The 18,504-nt window shown below is 40.1% G+C and overlaps 1 protein-coding gene across 1 annotated transcript; it reads right to left on the reverse strand.

Annotated features, from left to right (window-relative positions):
• Positions 1–764: 764 nt before the first annotated feature.
• On the reverse strand, positions 765–4,208 carry pou3f1 (POU class 3 homeobox 1). Its single transcript, XM_085962484.1, has one exon. The coding sequence runs from the start codon at positions 4,130–4,132 to the stop codon at positions 2,999–3,001; it is 1,134 nt and encodes a 377-aa protein (XP_085818610.1). The 5' UTR covers positions 4,133–4,208; the 3' UTR covers positions 765–2,998.
• Positions 4,209–18,504: the final 14,296 nt, after the last annotated feature.

Raw genomic sequence — 18,504 nt, forward strand, 5'->3', positions numbered from 1 at the left:
TCGCTGATGGGAGAGAGCAAAAACCATCTGGGGTTCCAACTCAGGTTATACTTCAGTGCTTTCAACTGACTGTTTAGTGACCACAGAGCAGCAATCATGGAGCCTGTTAAGATACCCACAGATACACAGCCAACTCTCACCCAGAGCTGGGGCTAAGGAACAGAGAATACCAGATTAAAAACGCATTCAAAAATAATTCACGTTTATTAATGAAAGAGTAAACCAATATTATATCTGAGGTATAATATCTAAAATTTGGCTAATTAATGGGTAGATCTAACAGAAGATTCTGTCTGAATGAGATTTGTTGTAAAACACTGAATAGCCACATCTCTCAGTCTTCTTATTGTTCTGCATCAGAGCTGATGCTGTGAAGCTGAGAGAGCCAACAACCAATAATGGGAAATAATTATTAAAATAAATACTAAATACACACACCTATAATGTAATAGCAATAATAATTTCAAGGGTGTACAGTTATTTGGGGGAGTTAGCTCTCCGGGGTCTGGTTTATTACTTCGCTTTGCCTGGTGTCAGAACAGTCCCCAGTGTGCTAAAAGCCAGTGATAAACACATGCTTTCTCATTCATTACTATTTCATTTACAAACTTTTTTTTTTGAACTATTACTTGGCAAAATAATGTTCTCTTTCTGAATTTTAAAAAGTATATACACAGTATGGCGGGCATTGCTCATTTGCAGTCCTGATTAATATGCTTAGAATGCACAAAATAAGAAACAAAATTGACAGACCAGGCAAACTATTTAAAATTCAAGAATTTTAGTTTGACCTTACATCACTTTTAATGATTTCTTGCCACTGCTTTTTTGGCTACAGTGACACTCAATTCAGGCAACAGCAGAAAGGATTAACAAGCAAAACCCAGCATGGTTTCAACACCTCCCCGACCTCTTAGAAAGGAGACAGGGGAACAGTTGGGTCTTGTGTATACATTTTATGCAATAATAAAATATTACTATAACAAAAATATTAATGTGACTCTGCAGTCTGTCTTTTAGAAGATACAACAGAAATGTACTAAAACAAACATTGTTTGAACTGCTGTAACATAACCCCAATGAGAGCTACAGGATAAAAGAAAGTTTCAAATATGTTTATGAAATAAATACAAGGGGGGAAATCCATACGGAAATTATATTAAAATATCCTCTGGGAATTAGTAAGCGTACAAAAGAAAAATCATCCAGAAAATAATTAAATTCCAAAAAAACAAATACATATGTATACATATTCAACATATTTACATATTACATAGTGGTACAGTAAAAAAGCAGACATTTATTATTTTTCCAATTACCAAACAAGCCACCTTTTCACTGCTTTATGTCCTAAGTACTGTTTAACTCACCAAATTTAACTTTTTAAATCTTTCTTTCGATGAACTGTAAACATTCTAACACATATAATGTACACTTTATTTTGGCAATTTTTGTCTGTGTTTTATTTTTAAGAGGAAATATACAAGGTACCAAGGTCAGTATCTTAGATATTGATGAAAAAGTAATTTTTCAACTATTCTGAATAAATTCGGATTTAAAAAAAACAGAATTGTTTGGGAGGGGAACCCCAACACACATCAAATGGCAAATTAATAGCAACATTGCTACTTGCAACGGTAACAATTTCACTTAAATGCATCTTTTGTTCCTGCTCAACTATCTGGACAGAAAATAAAAACGCGACTCAAGGAGTGAGGCGTTTTGTTTGCTAACCTGTTCTTTAATTCCTGAGATTTTTGGGGGTTTATTCACGTCCCATGAGAGTTGAGGGCCGGTAGGTAAACCGTGATCTGTACACTGTTACATACTTGTTTGTTATATTAAGGTATTTGTATACATAGAAAAATCAAAGTTAAATTATTGTTGTGTAAAAAAAAACTTAGCAAACGAAATGGATTTACAACGCGTTATCATTTCACTCAGTTTAAGTGCATTTCCACAACAACAAAAAGGTCCAACATTTCTCCTTTCAAGTTGTTTTGCTTATTGACAAGGTAAACTGAAAGGATGGCCATTTGTGGACCATCTCAACTCTTCAATTATTTTCACTCACGTGTTTCCGCCTGGTCCCAAAATTTAAAAATTTAAAAAGTTGCCAGCTGGCGCAATTTCAGTTTCCTCGATTTGTCAAACTTATTTCAACTTCTCTAATTTTTTTTTAAAAGACGACAATGACAAGAAAGTGTATACTTGATTTCAAACTTCAATCTTATTGACTTCATTCTTCAGTTTTCAACAACATACAGATTTAACTCACCTCAGCATTTAGGGAACGGTCTCAAGTACATATATAGTTAAAATCAGGATTTTTTTTCTAACAGCAACCGATGTTTGTAAAACATTAATTTATCTGGGATGCCAGACCATTTTCACAATGAATCGATTTGGATTTATATTTAAAATCGCAGAAATAAGAGTTAAAACAACTGATCTGCCGGCGCCAATAACTTACAAGACACATCCTCTGAGGGCGAACTATATATAAATAAATCTTTTATAAAATTCGTGGCAGATCTGTTCGAGATAATAAATACAAGTTTTTCCCACCAGCAGACTCCCTTATTTACCAAACCAGCGGCTGTAGGCGGACAATTCGATGGCCGTCTGACTTTTTGTTTAAACTCAACTCATTCTTACCCTTTCAGAGAAGCCGCTGCTTTAAGGATCCCCTGAAACAATTCAGGCAAGAAAACGATTTTTTTTGTTACAACTTTTTGCAAATTATCCGTGTAATTTAGTTACGAAAGAAAAATCTTTGTTCTACAGCAGGGGGAAATAACCACTTGATTTACCACAATAAATGCATGAAATGTGTGTTCTCCCTCTCTCCTAAATATGAGTACAGTCCAGTGCTGAATAAGCAATTTCTGCAGCACTGGCTAAGATCCCTTTTCAGACAGTTTTTTTGCTTTGTAAAATCCAGTTTATTTTTTTAGTCTTTTTTTCTTGGTGGGGAGTGGGGGTGTGTGTGGAGCAGTCATTGAACAGGGGTCTGCAGTGTGTGATGAAGCGGCGGAGTGTCCCTTTGTGAATATACATCCTCCATGCCTGGGTGGCCGGGGATTCCGGCTGGGGTCATCCGCTTTTCTTTTTGCCTTCTGTTACAAAACCACACTCTGACCACTTCTTTTTCTAACTGCAGACTGTCAGCCAAGCTGGTGATCTCATGAGCTGATGGCTTGGGGCACTTTAAGAAGTGGTTCTCCAAAGCCCCCTTCACTCCAATCTCAATGGACGTCCTCTTCTTCCTCTTCCTCCCTTGGGCAGCGATCTTGTCTATGCTGGTGGGGCTCCCTGAGGTAGAGTCAGTCTCCTCCAGCCATTTGTTCAAGAGAGGCTTCAGTTTGCACATGTTTTTGAAGCTGAGCTGTAAGGCTTCAAACCTGCAGATGGTGGTCTGGGAGAAGACGTTGCCGTACAGAGTGCCCAGAGCCAAGCCAACGTCCGCCTGGGTGAAACCAAGCTTGATCCTCCTTTGTTTGAACTGCTTTGCAAAGTGCTCCAGGTCATCTGAGGTGGGCGCATCTTCATCCGAGTGGTCCTGGTGATGCTGCGGAGGATGCTCTTGGTGGTTGTCATGGCCACCTGGATCTTCATGGAGAGCATCCGTCATTCCATGGTGTAGAGATTGGCTCTGTGGGCTCAACATGCTGTTGAGGCTGGTGAATCCTGGCTGCGAGTAGATGAGGGGTTGATGCCCATTGGACGAAGGTGGCATACCCGGCATATGATGTCCCGCCGTCGGCCCCCATGCGCCGCCAGGATGGGTGCCATGAGTCTGTTGGTGGACCATATGATGTGAACGGTGATGAAGGCTGTTCCCTAGGTCATCCCTGGCTGTTTGCACGTTGGCCTTCCCTGGATCTTGCTGTCCGAGGTGAGAAGCGGTGACCCAAGGTGCTCCGTCAGTGACAGAAGACAACCACTGGTGGCTGTGAGTGATGGGGTGCCCATTGCTGGTCAGTCCATGCAAGTAGTCATTTTGCACCATTTTCTGGACTTCTCTATAGGTAGTTCCTGGATGCATCCTATCAGAGTCCGGATGCACCAAAGAGTTAGAATGGAGCGAGTTATTCCTCGGAATGTAATGAGCCGAAGCTGTGGTGGCCATGACTCGCACTTCCAAACTGCTCAGGTTCCAGCTACTTTGCACAGCTTTAGCAGAGCCAGGTCTGTAGCAGCAGGAGGGGGCGAGGATCGCAGAGCACGCCTGTCTGCCCAATTGGCTCAAATCTTCTGACTGACAGCAAATTCGCTCGCTGCTTCGTTGCTGATTGGCGGCTGGCCTTCCTTGTCAGCAGGCAGCCCCCAGCTCATTGGCTAGAGGGCGCCTCCAGCAACCCGGAGTTCTGATTAGCTCATCACTGGTGATTGGCATGAATTTAGTCCAACGCGGAGCAGCCGATTGGCCGCTCGACGATGATTTTAGGCTTCAGATCCCATCCGTTGGCACTCGATTCCGGACGCGATTGGTTACTGTTTTCTGGTTTATGCAATTTCAGTTGACCACGTGGGGGACAGAAACTAACCTCACAGTGATCTGCATTTAACAAACAAAAAGTAACAATGAGAGAGTCCGGAAATGGCTGGGCACTGCACAAAGATAATACAAATGATCTCAGTTGAAGATACCCCGCGTTTATTTTCGCCTTCACCAGCAAGTGTTCTCAGTGGAAGAGGCGCGGCTGCCAATTGTTCGCTCCCACCTTTGCTCTGATATTGTTCTGTGCTTTGTTTGTATGTACAGAGCCGATTATTGTAGCTGGATTGTAGAGAAAAAAAATTGCCGACTCTTATAGCGAACCGAGACCCTCTATCACCAGTCTTTTCAGCAAACCAGCCAACCCAAGTTAGATTTTCGACGAAATATTTGCAGAACTTTCCCACTAGAATAGGTTAAAAAAAACATTTTAAACACAGCTACCGATCACAAATTGGTGGGCACAGAGGCGAATTTTTCCAATGTTAATTATATAGCTAAAAGTTTACCAGAAATACAAATAGGATATACCAGAATAAGTCCTGTATAAAACGCAGTGTTACATCGATCATTATAATACCAACAAGGACGGATTATGAAAAAAGTGACTTATTTGTTCTTATACATCTAGATTTATAAAGATCAGAATTGAGATAATTAGATCTGGTTTAATGCTGAAACAATTCATCATCTAGATAAATGAAAGTGAAGTTTCTAATTTGTTTATTTTTTATATAGTTAATACTTATTTCTCCCCAAGCCCATGGGGATTCATTTCCATCTTTTCAGTCCTGTTTGATTATTTTTCTCTTCACGTCTTTTTTTTTTTGCCCCACAGCAAATGACCAATTCTATGAATTGCAGAGCAGCATTCCGTGCAGGTCTCTCTGCTGCAGGGGAAGTCTCTTATAAACACAAGCACGTCCTTTCATGTTAATTTAGGGCATTTTAATGTTAGATCGTACTTTGCAAGGCACCATAACTCTAGACCCACATACACGTTTTACATCGGCCCTTAATTCCCATTAGTCCCGCAAATCTCAACGTGGATGTATCTATCCCTCTTATTTTGTGCGTTTCTTTCTTTTGCAAGTCCTCATCACAGGATGGACTCTCATTACGATGCAGAGCGCTTGGGGAAGATGGTAAGTTTCCACTCTTCACAGGCTGCTGTTTGATTGACACTTATTAGGAAATAATAGTTTCACTCGCCTTAAAACTCCGAGCAAGTTTTTTTTTATAACTGGAGGCTGATGTCTTGTCAAGTTTTGAATTAGAAATATGTAGATGTCCTATTTTTAAAAAATGCAATCGCTGCACTGTTCTCTTTTTTAAAAAAAAGCAGTTTTGTTGTGTGAAACACATTTGAATAATATTGTGCGACTGTATGTTTGCGATTGTCTATCTGCAGGCTCTCTCTCTGGTATTGCCGCGTCTATCTGGCCCCCATCCATATCTTTTTGTACGCATCAATTAATGTGACTTGGGCTCATTTACAGTTCACAGACAGTCTGATTTACTTTAGCTGTAACACATGGGGTTAGCGGTACACATGTGCCATAGATCCCATTATGACAGTTTCTAAAAAAAAATCCATGAATGGGAGTAGGAGTTTCACTTTTGCCAGGTGAAATAATGGTCCAAAGCCACACATTAAAATGAATCATTTGTGGAGCTCAGTACTGTACCATTTATGACCTTCGCTTGGTGTCCTGTTGCTCATTTGAAAGACAATTATAATTCGGGGGGGGGGAGGGGGAGAGAAGGGGGGGTCCGTGATACCTTTTGAAAGAATGCTACTGACCGACTGTCAGTGATGGGGCAGTCCTGCACCCCGGAAATAGCAAAACACATCTTTGCACATGTGATTTATCTTGTAATTATTGGTGATGTGAGAAGCCTTCTGGAACTGTTGTAAACTCACCAGTACAATGTCCCTACACATCGGATGAGGGCACTCCCTTAGATCCGTGAGCAGCAGATATTTAGTAGGAGCACAGGCTGGAGTCAGCTGTCGGGGCGTGCAATCGGAAAAGGAAATGACTTGCATTTATATAGCGCCTTTCACGACCCCAGGGCGCCCCAAAGCGTTTTGCTGCCAATTAAGTGCTTTTCAAGTGTAGTCACTGTTGTAATGTAGGAATGTTAGTGCAACGGGAGCGGCAGTGCAATGGGATCACATTACCATCAAGGCGCACTCTTCGATTTGTTCTTTGACTGTTGTACAACACATCCCGGGAAGTTAATAATTTTCTACAGCTTCTAAGGTTAAAACTTCATCTCCAGGTTCTGAAAACAACAGTCCTCACAGAATGGCTCACTCCAGAGCAATTCATTGTGTGAACACTTTGAGACGTTTCGTTGATCTGATAAGGCACTACATAAATACAAAACATACAAGTCACATTTCTCTAGATAAGTTCATGGTGTTTCCCTGTAAACCCGATGTCACAAACTTTGTAGTCAACGAGTGTCGCTTTGGATTCTGTCGACCCTCTCTCTCCCACTACCACATGCTAGCATGAAGCTCGTGGCAGTAAAATATTGGATGAGGAGAAATTCCTCTTTTAATGAAAAGCAGGGGACCGCCCGTTTTAATTGGCAATTAGCAACCTGCTAACACAATCACATTATCAGGAATCATACATTTTGCAGCCATACATTCCCATGATTTCATTAGTGGGTTGTTAATTACAGAGAAAATCAGCCATTTCCCCTTTTTGCATTCGACGGAGTTTCACCACTCAACAAAAATGCCCAGCATATGTTAAAGGAAAAGGAGCAAAGCCTAATCTTGGGACTCAAGAGGAATCACCTAAACCACTCAACCTTCTCAGTCAAGGCTTATGATATTATATGAATTCCTCCATTAAACTACCTTGTAACCATCCCTTGGTATCGATCACTCTCTATAATGTATAGACAGTCTACATATTCTTATAATCAGTGTTAATTTTTCAATGCTTTTATAGTAATTGTTGCAATCAAGTTTGGATGCATTAGTGACATGGAGCGCACAGTTGACACATTGTTGGGCAAGTCGGAGGACCTCCTTGTAGGACTGCTGCTGGGCCTGGCCAAGGTGGCCATCAACTGGTCCAGGCAGCAGGCGGTCGAGGGGCTCGTTCGGCCCGATGGCCTGCCTCTCTTCCGCGGCTACGTTCGTGCCCGGGTGGCCCTGGAGATGAAGCACGCGGTGTCTGCTGGCACGCTCGAGGCCTTCCAGAGGGACTGGAGCGCATCATCACCCTGGGAACAACATTTAAATTGAACTTGTTTTAAGTTACAGTCTTTATTGTTTGTTTGGGCACATGGTTTACTTTTAATAGACATGCTGCTGGTACAAAACAACCCAGAAGTGAATAAAATCAACATCTAATTTAAAATAATATAAATTATTAAAATAGAAAACAAATACCAGGACATGATTTGAGCCTGTTAAACAGATCGGGGTGGGAGGGGGGAACATTGTAATTCGAAACTGCTCAAGCCTCATTCATGACCTTTATTCCATTATCCAAACCCTGGAGGAGATTACTACATTGTAGTCACTTATTGCTTTCCATTGTTCTGCCTACTACAATAAAAGAAAGACTTGCATTTATATAACGCCTTTCATGACCACCGGATATCTCAAAGCGCTTCACAGCCAATGAAGTACTTTTGAAGTGGAGTCACTATTGTAATGTGGGAAACGCGGTAGCCAATTTGCACACAGGAAGCTCCCACAAACAGCAATGTGATAATGACCAGATAATCTGTTTTTGTTATGTTGATTGAGGGATAAATATTGGCCAGGACACCGGGGATAACTCCCCTGTTCTTCAAAATAGTGCCATGGGATCTTTTACGTCCACCTGAGAGAGCAGACGGGGCCTCGGTTTAACGTCTCATCCGAAAGACGGCACCTCCGACAGTGCAGCACTCCCTCAGCACTGCACTGGAGTGTCAGCCTAGCTTTATGTGCTCAAGTCCCTGGCGTGTGCTATCAACTGAGCCACAGCTGACACTGTGTCACCATTGGCATGTTCAGGTTCTTGTAAACTGATGGTGCCATCACTGGCTGGCAGGTATTTCTCCTGCCGATGACACATTATAATATCAAGTAGGCAAACTCTGCAGCCTTTGATGGTGTCCAAGAGGACCTCACTTTTCATGTGTCCTGAGAGTGGAGGTCAGAGCCATAAAAATGTAGACCTCTTTTGGCACTTCAAAGGAGATTGGTGGCACACAGCTGTAGTAAAAAGAGATAGAGCTCAGACAGAAGTGTTGGATCTCCTCTTGATTGCCACTGACTGTAGCGCTAGCAGTAACATAAAATAGCCTCAGTTGTAAGAAAGGGTTCTTGATACATGCTTAAAGAGAATGATAATATCATTTGCAATATTATAGCATTCATACAATGCTCTATACATCTCTATGGTATATAAATTATATTAGAAATTTATATTGCACAATGGGTTGATTATCTGGTAATTTTGAAATTCCCTTTTCTGAGGTGCTTACCTCAGACTCTTCTACTGGGAGAGTTTGGTATTCAAATTACATTCTCAGCTGGTGTTTGCACTTAGACTTTTCCTGGAGTGAGTTTACCAGTCCCTGCTGAATTATATGAGGTATGGAGTGATGACTATATTTGAGCATTGCTGCTACGAGGGTGATTAAGAAGGAGCATATATGTTATCAAGAGAAATGCCCACACATATTGTGCCATGTCCTGACTAAAGCATTATGGGTGTGAAGAGTAAATAAGGAGTAGGGGGAAATGGATATGGAGGGTAAAGGCACATCAAATTCAAAGTAGAATCAATTTCCTGGGCAGTTAAAATAATTCAGTTTCAATCTGTGTAGTCAAGGTAAAAGAAATATGCCACAGATGCATTTTTAACCCATTGGATCTTAAAAAAAAATCTTATCAGAATGCACACCTGCTGACCATGGTGTATAACACTGATTAATGCAAAGCTCTGGCTTTGTTCCTTGTTGTGTAACTGGTCAGGTTCATGGTATAGAAGTCATAAACTCACAGTTAGCAGCAAAAGGCTCCTCTATCACACCAATAAGCTGTTGCTTTGTATGCAGCGGGGTTTTATTTGACACAAAGTTCTGATTTTCTGCCCATACAAATTATGCTCAGTACTTTTTGAAGTACAGGTCTGTGCATTCTGGTACCTTGCTTAAGTGGCCATTATACATGTGCGAGCCATAACGGTGAGTGTAGCTGGGCTCTTTGACCATGGTACTCATCACAGCTGAGCCCAATTCTGTCCTCAATTGACACCCCCTTGCCATCGCCCACAACCCAGATCAGCTAACAGCACAGACTAGGGATCAAACTAAGGATCCTCCTGGTCTGTAGGGGTCATCTACTCACTGGCCAAACTCATTGAGCCACTGGGAAACCAGCAATGGAATTTGAAAGGCTGACACCATTTGGTGAATTTCTCAGGCGTGCAAAGGGAAAGTATGTTTGTTTCTGTCCATCAGAATTTGTTTCTGACTGGCTGTTTAAAAGGTGTCTCACCATAATTGTCCCAAAGAGCTGTGCTTTTTATTTCTCGTTGCCTGGGATCCCTGATAACTAGGGTACACAGTGTAAAAAAAAAACCTGAATTGGTATCCATTTTAGTTGAATTAAAATTTAGAAGAATGTTCAAAATTAAGAATGCATTGTTGCAGATGCAGTCTTGCAGACAAAAAAAAACAAGTCTAGTAGCTTTGTTCCCCCTGCTGATTTAAAATAAAAATCAATGAAATAATAATTACCCTCATGGCAGGAGTGCCTAGTTCTACTCATTGCATTAATCAATTTTATCCAACAAAATTTATAAGTGGCCAGATTTTTGAGAGTTATTTAAAGAGCATCCTTTAATCACACTTTGCAAGAAAAAAATATAGTATAAATAAAATGCCTTTATCCATGTTAAAAAATTGGTTGAACTCATTGCTAATTTTCCCTAAAAAAAATTAAAGTGCATTATGGCCCTTTTGGAAAAACAACCATTATTTCCTTATTGGTTTGGGTTAAAATGCAGCTTCTAGTTTGCTGCAGGGTTCAGCCAAAGTGTTGAGGTAAGGCTGCCACAGTCCTGCCACTGTCACCGACTCTGGCCTCACCCAGCACCAATGTGCCATGGTGCTCTGATCGCTGTATAACTCAAGCTGCAACTGCTACTGTCCATGAACCACTGCAGGTTTTTCCGACTGTCAACATTTTTAGATGTGCTGTAAAGAAAGAAAGGGGTAAAAGCGTCCATTACCTCTGGCTAAATCCTGGAGATACCGAGATTTGTTTTGAAATCAACCTAAGTTCAGAGAACTGGTCATCTGATTGCGGAACTTATGGAACTGACCAGAAAGTGACAAAGGAAGAGGTATTAAGGTCTGTTTATTTCTACATTTTAACAGAAAGCAGAGCAGGCTCAGGACAGGCAATTATTGTGTTCAGATGTAATGTTGGGCATGGCTGTTAGAGATGGACGATTCATTTAATTAATTCCTTAATTTCCCTGAGAGTGCCTTACTAGCTAAAAAAAGTTTAGATTTTTTTTATAAATAATGGATTTATGGAAATAATTCACTAACAGCAACTTCTAACTTGTGTGTAAGAGGAAACAAATTATTCTTGTTAGTTGATCCTGATAACACTCCATTTCAGTTCAAGTATATCAAGTATTTTTATTATGTACTATATTCAAAATGATAAAGTATGGCTGATAATTTGAATAGTTTAATGGTTAGCTTATCACTTAGGAAATATGTTTTTGCTACAGTTTTATAATATCACTGAAGCTGCATTATTTATGATTTTCCTAATTGCAAAACATCAAAAGCTGGTGTTTTACTTTCAATTGAAACAGACGGAAATGCAAGGCCTGTTGTGGTCTAAGGACAAGCAGTAAGTTTGTTAAAAGTGTCCAGATGCTGGATGAGGAAGAATATGCCCTTGTCTGAGTGAGGTGCGTTTTTGCCAGGATGCTGATGGTTACCATGGAGAGGGAGATGAAGGGATCACAGAGCTCACATTGAAGGGAGCCTAACCTCAGGGAAAAAAAAAGCCTCTGTGTAACTGGAAAAAAAGAGAGCCAAAATCAAAGTCTAGGCTTTGCATTGAGCTACATTATGGAATGTAATCATTCTGGTCAAACTTTATGAAGGGCACCATTTTTAGTTTTTCTTAAAAAAAAAATCTGCTTGAAGCACCAACTTTAAAAAAAATCTTGATTTTTCCCCATTAAACATTGCACTCTTACTGATTAAAATGCCCTGTAATATTTGGAAATCACAGTGCAGCTACTCTAAGAGATCTATTATGATATGCTCTTTAGGGAACCATAACTTTACTGTAAAGCAGGATGAACCTGTAGGATATATGAACAGAGTATTGTACGAGTGATTTTTTGACATGGGCACAGAGGACTATTATACTCTTCAGTGTCATTTTTGCAATCCATGTTTTCTATTTGAACAGTCGCTCAGGACCAATTTGTGAACTATTATTAAAAACGTGCAGGGAAGAGACCCCTGTGTCGTCCTAATGTAGTAAAACTATCATATACATTGTATAGTCTATTTCTTAGTAATCTACACACAAGTAAACATTGTGTTATGGTATCAGTCAGGTGATGCCAGAGGCCTTCATCATCTCTATTACCCTTTCATTGTGTCGCCACCATACTCAGTCCACTTATTGCACAACAGGAAGAAAAGGCAGAAAATGAGCATTGTTTTCCGTTCTTAAAAAAAATAAACTCTACACTCTACTGAAAAGAACAGAAAAAAGTGATAGCGAGTCTAAAGCTGTGGGCTCTGCTGGCATCCATGAAACACAAGATTCGCCCATGATGGTTTATGACGTCACCCCAACCGTTCAGTGGAATTACTGCCTCATACAACTCACAGACAGCCATTTATTATCCTGTGTTTGCAAGGGCCATTTGAGGTCACTGTCACGTCGGCTGCCGGAAGCGGACCGTGTGAATCAGTAAAAGTGCACACACATTGCACTGCTCCTAATGTGGCTACGGTCCATTAAAATGTTTGCATTATGTGCTATGGGTGCTTTAGTAAATGTTATATTTTACGCTAGCTCAACACAGTAAAATACCCTTTAGAAACAGCAGACCATTCGCGTGTGTTTTATATGTGGTTGAGAACTGCCAGTGTGAGAAATACATGGATAGCTTTTGTGTATTTAAGCACAGCAAGTTTCCTTTTAAATTCATGTGTACAGTAAATACACAGCGGTATCAATTTGCCATTTGTTATTACTATTTAGCATTTAATCTCAATTTTTCACTTAAAAGTGACCACCTTAGCATGACTAACTGAAAACATATTCTTGATTTTATTTTAAGACCTAAGAATGAACCCCATTTATGGAAGTATGTAAACAAAGGGTGCTGGAGCTATTAGCATAGTGCAAAGGCATTACTTACTCAGGCATTCTGCACCCACTCAAGAGTGAGAACAGCAACAAAGGGACTCCTCCACAAACAATATCTGCACAATAACAATGAATTCTTATAATGCCATTTAAAACCCCAAATTCACCCATTCTGTATAATTCGAGTGAGACAGTATTCTTTTCGTTATAGAGATAGGATTCTTTTAATTAAAAAAAAATCAAAATTCTAGCCCTATGACTCTCCGTTTCCTTACCAAATATATCCTGCATCAATATACAGCCTAACCTATCGCTGAGAGTTTGTGACATTGACTGGGCTCCTCCATGCCTGTCATGACAGAAGGTAAGATACACATAAGGTATAAGTTGTACAGTATAATTTTTTCCCATCCCTCCCCTCCTATAAAATGGCTTGCAGCTATGTATGCTCTGAAATTTGAGGAAATTTACCCGACTGAGGCAAGGATAGATATCCTAACATTCAAAGTTCCATTTCAGGTCTGTCATTTCTACTGGCACCACTATGAGAAATGCTGTTCCTAAAGTATGTTTGCTTTTCTGAATATTTCCCTTTTGAGGTTAGTCTGAATCAAGGACAAAATGTTGTTTTTGCACAGAAGCTGAGTGTTTTTTTTTAACCTTTTACATCAGCAAGCATAGATAAAACGCAACCAGTTCTGGTTGGGATTTCTGCAAAGGAGCTGGAGGGTTGAGCAGCTTTATAGTTGCACTTGTACCTTTTGGCTGGGGACCAACCAGGTGTCTAACGTAACGGTGTAGACTGAAAAGAAAATAAGATTTGTCTGTATTTTTGGAACTGTTGGTAAATTAACACAAAGATTATGGCTGGGAATTTGCGGTCCGCAGCGAAGCGAAGGAGTTTGCCGCTGGCCCCGGAATGCGCTTCGCACAAGGATCTCGCGATCCCTGTGCCGTAAACTTTGGGTTTTCTGACCTTCAATTCAAATCAACGGCTGTTAATGGGGATTCCCTTGCGCGAGCTGCTGTGACGTTAACAGGCTGTCTAAGCAGCCAATCAAAATGCAGAATTCTCACAGACAGCGAACAAGGAAGTGAGTAAGCTCTTAAAATTCAAACTTTTAAAAAATGTTAGAGCGAGCAAAACAAAGATTGGGGCTCTCACACGGGGAAAAGGCAAACCCTGAAATAAAGATGGACAAACTTCAAAAAACATTTTGTTAAATTTTTTTTTAGCAAATTTCTTAAAAATTTAAATTTTTATTAAAATGGACAAATTTAAAATTAGTTTTTCAGGCCCTTAACATTTGTTTAGCAGTAATAACGCTGTCAAAACCCCAGTTACACCTAATCCCTTTGGGTCTAAATTTTAGTGGGGAATTTAACAGCGTACTTGCTGCGGAAGAGCTGAAGTTTTCGTCAGTTTCAATGAGTTGGCCGATTACACAGATTGCTGGCTCTGTAGGTGGCGGGGGGTGGGGATGGCACAGCACAGCCTGTGTCGGATCTGTGAATGACTGACCGCAACTTGGGATTTCCGTATGCGCCTGTTGTGGTCAGTTTCAAAGGCGGAATGACAGCAAACGCTGCCAGTTCGCTGTCATCCGACCGCAAATTTCGAGCCAATATTATTGAGGACAGTTACCATCTTTTTTAGTGATCGATGCTATTGTTTGATTATTTTAACCTATACTGTAGACCAAGTTGGTTGCAACCAAGAAACTGTGGCCTGGGGAGGTCTGCACTTTCTTATTAACTAATTCTCAAGTGAACTCCATCTCCACATTTAGACTCGACAAAGGTAGACCCCCTTGACCTAGGCAGATCAACACATATGGGGGTTATGTCAACTGAAGTCCTTTCAAAGAACATGAATGATTACTAAAGAAGGAAAAAAAAACTTAAACTTTAACCCAGTAGGATTCCCATCTTCTGGAATAAGATTATAAAAAGACTTCTGGAAATGGTCCCTGAACTTCCCCATCATCAATTTTTGATCATCTTGCTGAGTCTTTTGATGGATCTAATTTAGAAGAATTTTATCCCAAAATCTTTGTGGGTATCTTTTGAGAAAAAGCTGCAGGACTAAAGTGTTAGATTAGAAACAGGCAAGATTTATGTCAGCCCACAGCAGAGCCCGTGTCTGCTAACCCCCAGGGAAGAATTACTCTGGTCTAGTATAGTGACAATGCAAATGTATTCAAAATGAACTTGTTTATGATTTCACAACAACCAGAAAAATCCTTCCCTCCCATTCTCTCTCCAGCTTTTTATGTAATTTTCCATGTCTTTCATCTTTGGTTTAGCTCACCAATATTTACTATTTTGATGTCAAACCAACTGCTGCAATAGACCTTGTTTTACAAAGATTGTACACATTTTTTAAAAATTTTAACTATGTCGAGAGCCATCAGTCAATAACAAAATTACATTTTCCATTCCCTCCTTTGGGATGAGTTTTCAAGCCAATTCCTTGCTTAATATATACGTTCCTTGAGACTAAAACAGACACCATGATCCACAGGCAGATGGAAAGGGGCAGCTTAGCAACGAGTCCTTTGAGGCTTCACTTACAAATTGTTAAATAGTAGGTTTCAAAATAAGGTTGTAACACAAATGACCATTGTTTGTTGTGCATCATGAATTTTGCTTCCCCACCTCTCTAAAATGATCACAGATGTGGTTAAGAAATCTCACCCCGCAGTAATTATTATTAATAAATAATGGTAATGCTAATATGACTTTTTATAGTTAATAGTAAGATTAAGGTCTGTAATCCACTGAATGAACAACCTATTGATATATAGAGTGCTTTTAAAAGTTTTATATTTGTGGAAAATGTACACTACATAGAACAACCCCACAAATATGGGACTAATTTCTTATGTTGTCGTTGGCTGGATCTGCAGAGCTTATGTGAAGGAAAATCCATTGATAGCTTTGCACAACATTTCAGTTATTTCCATGGCTCCTTAAAATGTTCGTCAGAGGACGAAGCCCTATAGATACCTCTTGGGACCATTTTTATTTAGCAATGTGGTTTACATTTGTGCCTTGGAGATTAGGAGCAAAATGTTTGCACAATAAATGTTTTATTGTTTTTTTAGAGGGTAAATTATCAGCTATTCAGAATATTTTGGTACAGCATTAAAATCTGATCATTAGCAGTAAACCTCTGCTATGCTAGTTTCAATATACATGCTCTATATATTATTCTACATCTGTTTCAAAAATGTATTCTCTTTACTCTACAACAAACCTGTACTAATATATCTTAGGTCTTTTGATTTGAAAGTTATTTTACAATGGGATGGGAATCTTAGCACAGCCACTGAAAGCTGACTTACACAGTGAACTGTTACTGCTTTTCCATGCAAGCGATTTCCATGGGTGTTGCTGTGGGACAAATCTCATAGAAATGACCAAAAGTGTAATATTTCATACTGGCTCCCAAGTTCCCACTCTCCTCTCCCTCTCCTCTGGTAGAGCACATATGCAATCTCTCAATTTCAGGTGGCAAGATCCTGATCTTGATTAATCGCGTATCGCGATCCCTGTGCCCATTTTCAGGGGTTACCCAATTTAACCCCCTCTGTCACATCTATATCTTTATTTCCTGCTCCACCTTAATTAATGATATATTCTTACATTTATAATCAATTTTGCTATTTTACTGCCAATATGTGTTACTCATATTTCTCTGTGTTGAATCTGATCCGCTCTTTGTTAAAATTCATGAGGATCTACAAAAGTTTCTTTCTTTCTATGGAATATTCTGCTTGCAAACATAACTTAGTATCATTTCCAGGTTTAGATATTCTACTCTTGCTCAGGATTATTTATTAGTGGCAGGCTGCTAGTAATAACGCTTTAGTTGCCAATTTACCTCCTCCTTTCCAGTTGGAGGTTTTGCCTTCTGCTGGGGTATGGTTCCACAGGCGCCATTCTCCCTACGTTGCCTCACTCATATACGCCATTCTTTATTTGTAAGGCTGAAAAGTAAGTATTGTCAGGCCATTACCCATGAGGTTCAGCACAGCCAAGCCCAATTCTGTCCTCACCTGATGTCCAGTCACGTGCACTTTCCACCACGTATCACTGGATAAGAATGTGGAGGGAACCCTGGCTGATGGCTCTTTCCCAGCCAATGGAGTTTTAGGCCCATTCTAGTGCTCCTTCTGTTACTTGGACTAAGACCAGCTAACAGCACTGACTGGGAATTGAATGCAGGGCCTTCTGGTTAGCATGGCTCAGTTACACATGTGGTTTACCAAGTGGTCCTTCAGGAAAGCTTGGTTATAGCTTCTTTAATTAGAACCACTACCATTTACCACTGCCCTTTCTTTCCTATTATTTTACCCAATGCATTATTTAATTTACAATTCCCTCCTTTATTCTCAAATGGAGCCTTATCAAATGCTTACTGAAATAATGTTAATTAACTAATTCTAATCAAGTCAGATTAATATCATCTACCAAATGTATTAATTCCTCAAAGAAGTTTGTTAGACATGACTCACCTTTCAAAGATCCGTGCTGGTTGTAAATTATTTTCGTTATTCTCATAGTGCACTTAAATTTTTTCCTTGATAACAGTCAAATATTTTCTGCCCTAGGTTTGTCCCAACAAAAGGGTGACTAGAACAGGAGTCAGGGCAAGGTTTGTTCTAATAAAAACATAACATAAGAAATAGAAGCAGCAGTAGGCCATTTGGCCCCTCGAGCCTGCTCTGCCATTTAATGAGATCATGGCTGATCTGATCTTGGGCTCAGCTCCATTTCCCTGCCCGCTCCCCATAACCCTTCACTCCCTTATTGTTCAAAAATCTGTCTATCTCCACCTTAAATATATTCAATAACTCAGCCTCCACAGCTCTCTGGGGTAGAGAACTCCACAGATTTATGACCCTCTGAGAGATGAAATTCCTCTTCATCTCAGTTTTAAATGGGCAAATTCTTATTCTGAAACTATGCCCCTGAGTTCTAGATTCCCCCACAAGGGGAAACATCTTCTCTGCATCCACCTTGTCGAGCCCCCTCAGAATCTTATATGTTTCAGTAAGATCACATCTCATTCTTCTAAACTTCAATGAGTATAGGCCCAATCTGCTCAACCTTTCTTCATAAGTCAACCCCCTCATCTCAGGAAACAGACTGTGCTGTAAATACACAGCACAACAGGCAGCCGCTGAAAGAATCTTAGAAATATTAAAACTCGTAATTGTCTCTTACGGCAAGTAGCTAACGGGCTAGACTTTTGCCGTCAAAGTAACAGTGAGGCTAATGGCACTCGCCATTATTTATGCGTAAATGGTACCGCAACTTCAGGTGAAGAGAAGATGCGCAGTTAAACTCAAATATCCAAAAGTTGCTGTCCGAGTTGTACCACTCCGTCGTTAGCTGAGTGACAGTGGCATTTTGCTGTCTGCCTCACCATTGACACACATTGAATGTCGTGAAGTTACTGTATCTGGGTGGTACAGACCATACCTACTATAAATATTTAAGACTGGTAATTACAAGCACAAGTAACCTTTTAACGATGTAATAAGTGATAATGACTGCCAATCAACCTCTCTGGCACCGAAAATGAACTATTATAAGTATGGAGTCTCAT

The sequence above is a fragment of the Somniosus microcephalus genome, chromosome 20 (assembly GCF_052327205.1).
Source record: "Somniosus microcephalus isolate GS21.2 chromosome 20, FLI_Smic_1.0, whole genome shotgun sequence".
In the NCBI taxonomy this organism is placed as follows: domain Eukaryota; kingdom Metazoa; phylum Chordata; class Chondrichthyes; order Squaliformes; family Somniosidae; genus Somniosus; species Somniosus microcephalus.

Coding starts and splice junctions, on each gene's coding strand:
- pou3f1 (XM_085962484.1), bottom strand. CDS start 4,132: ATGGCCACCACAGCTTCGGCTCATTACATTCCGAGGAATAACTCGCTC.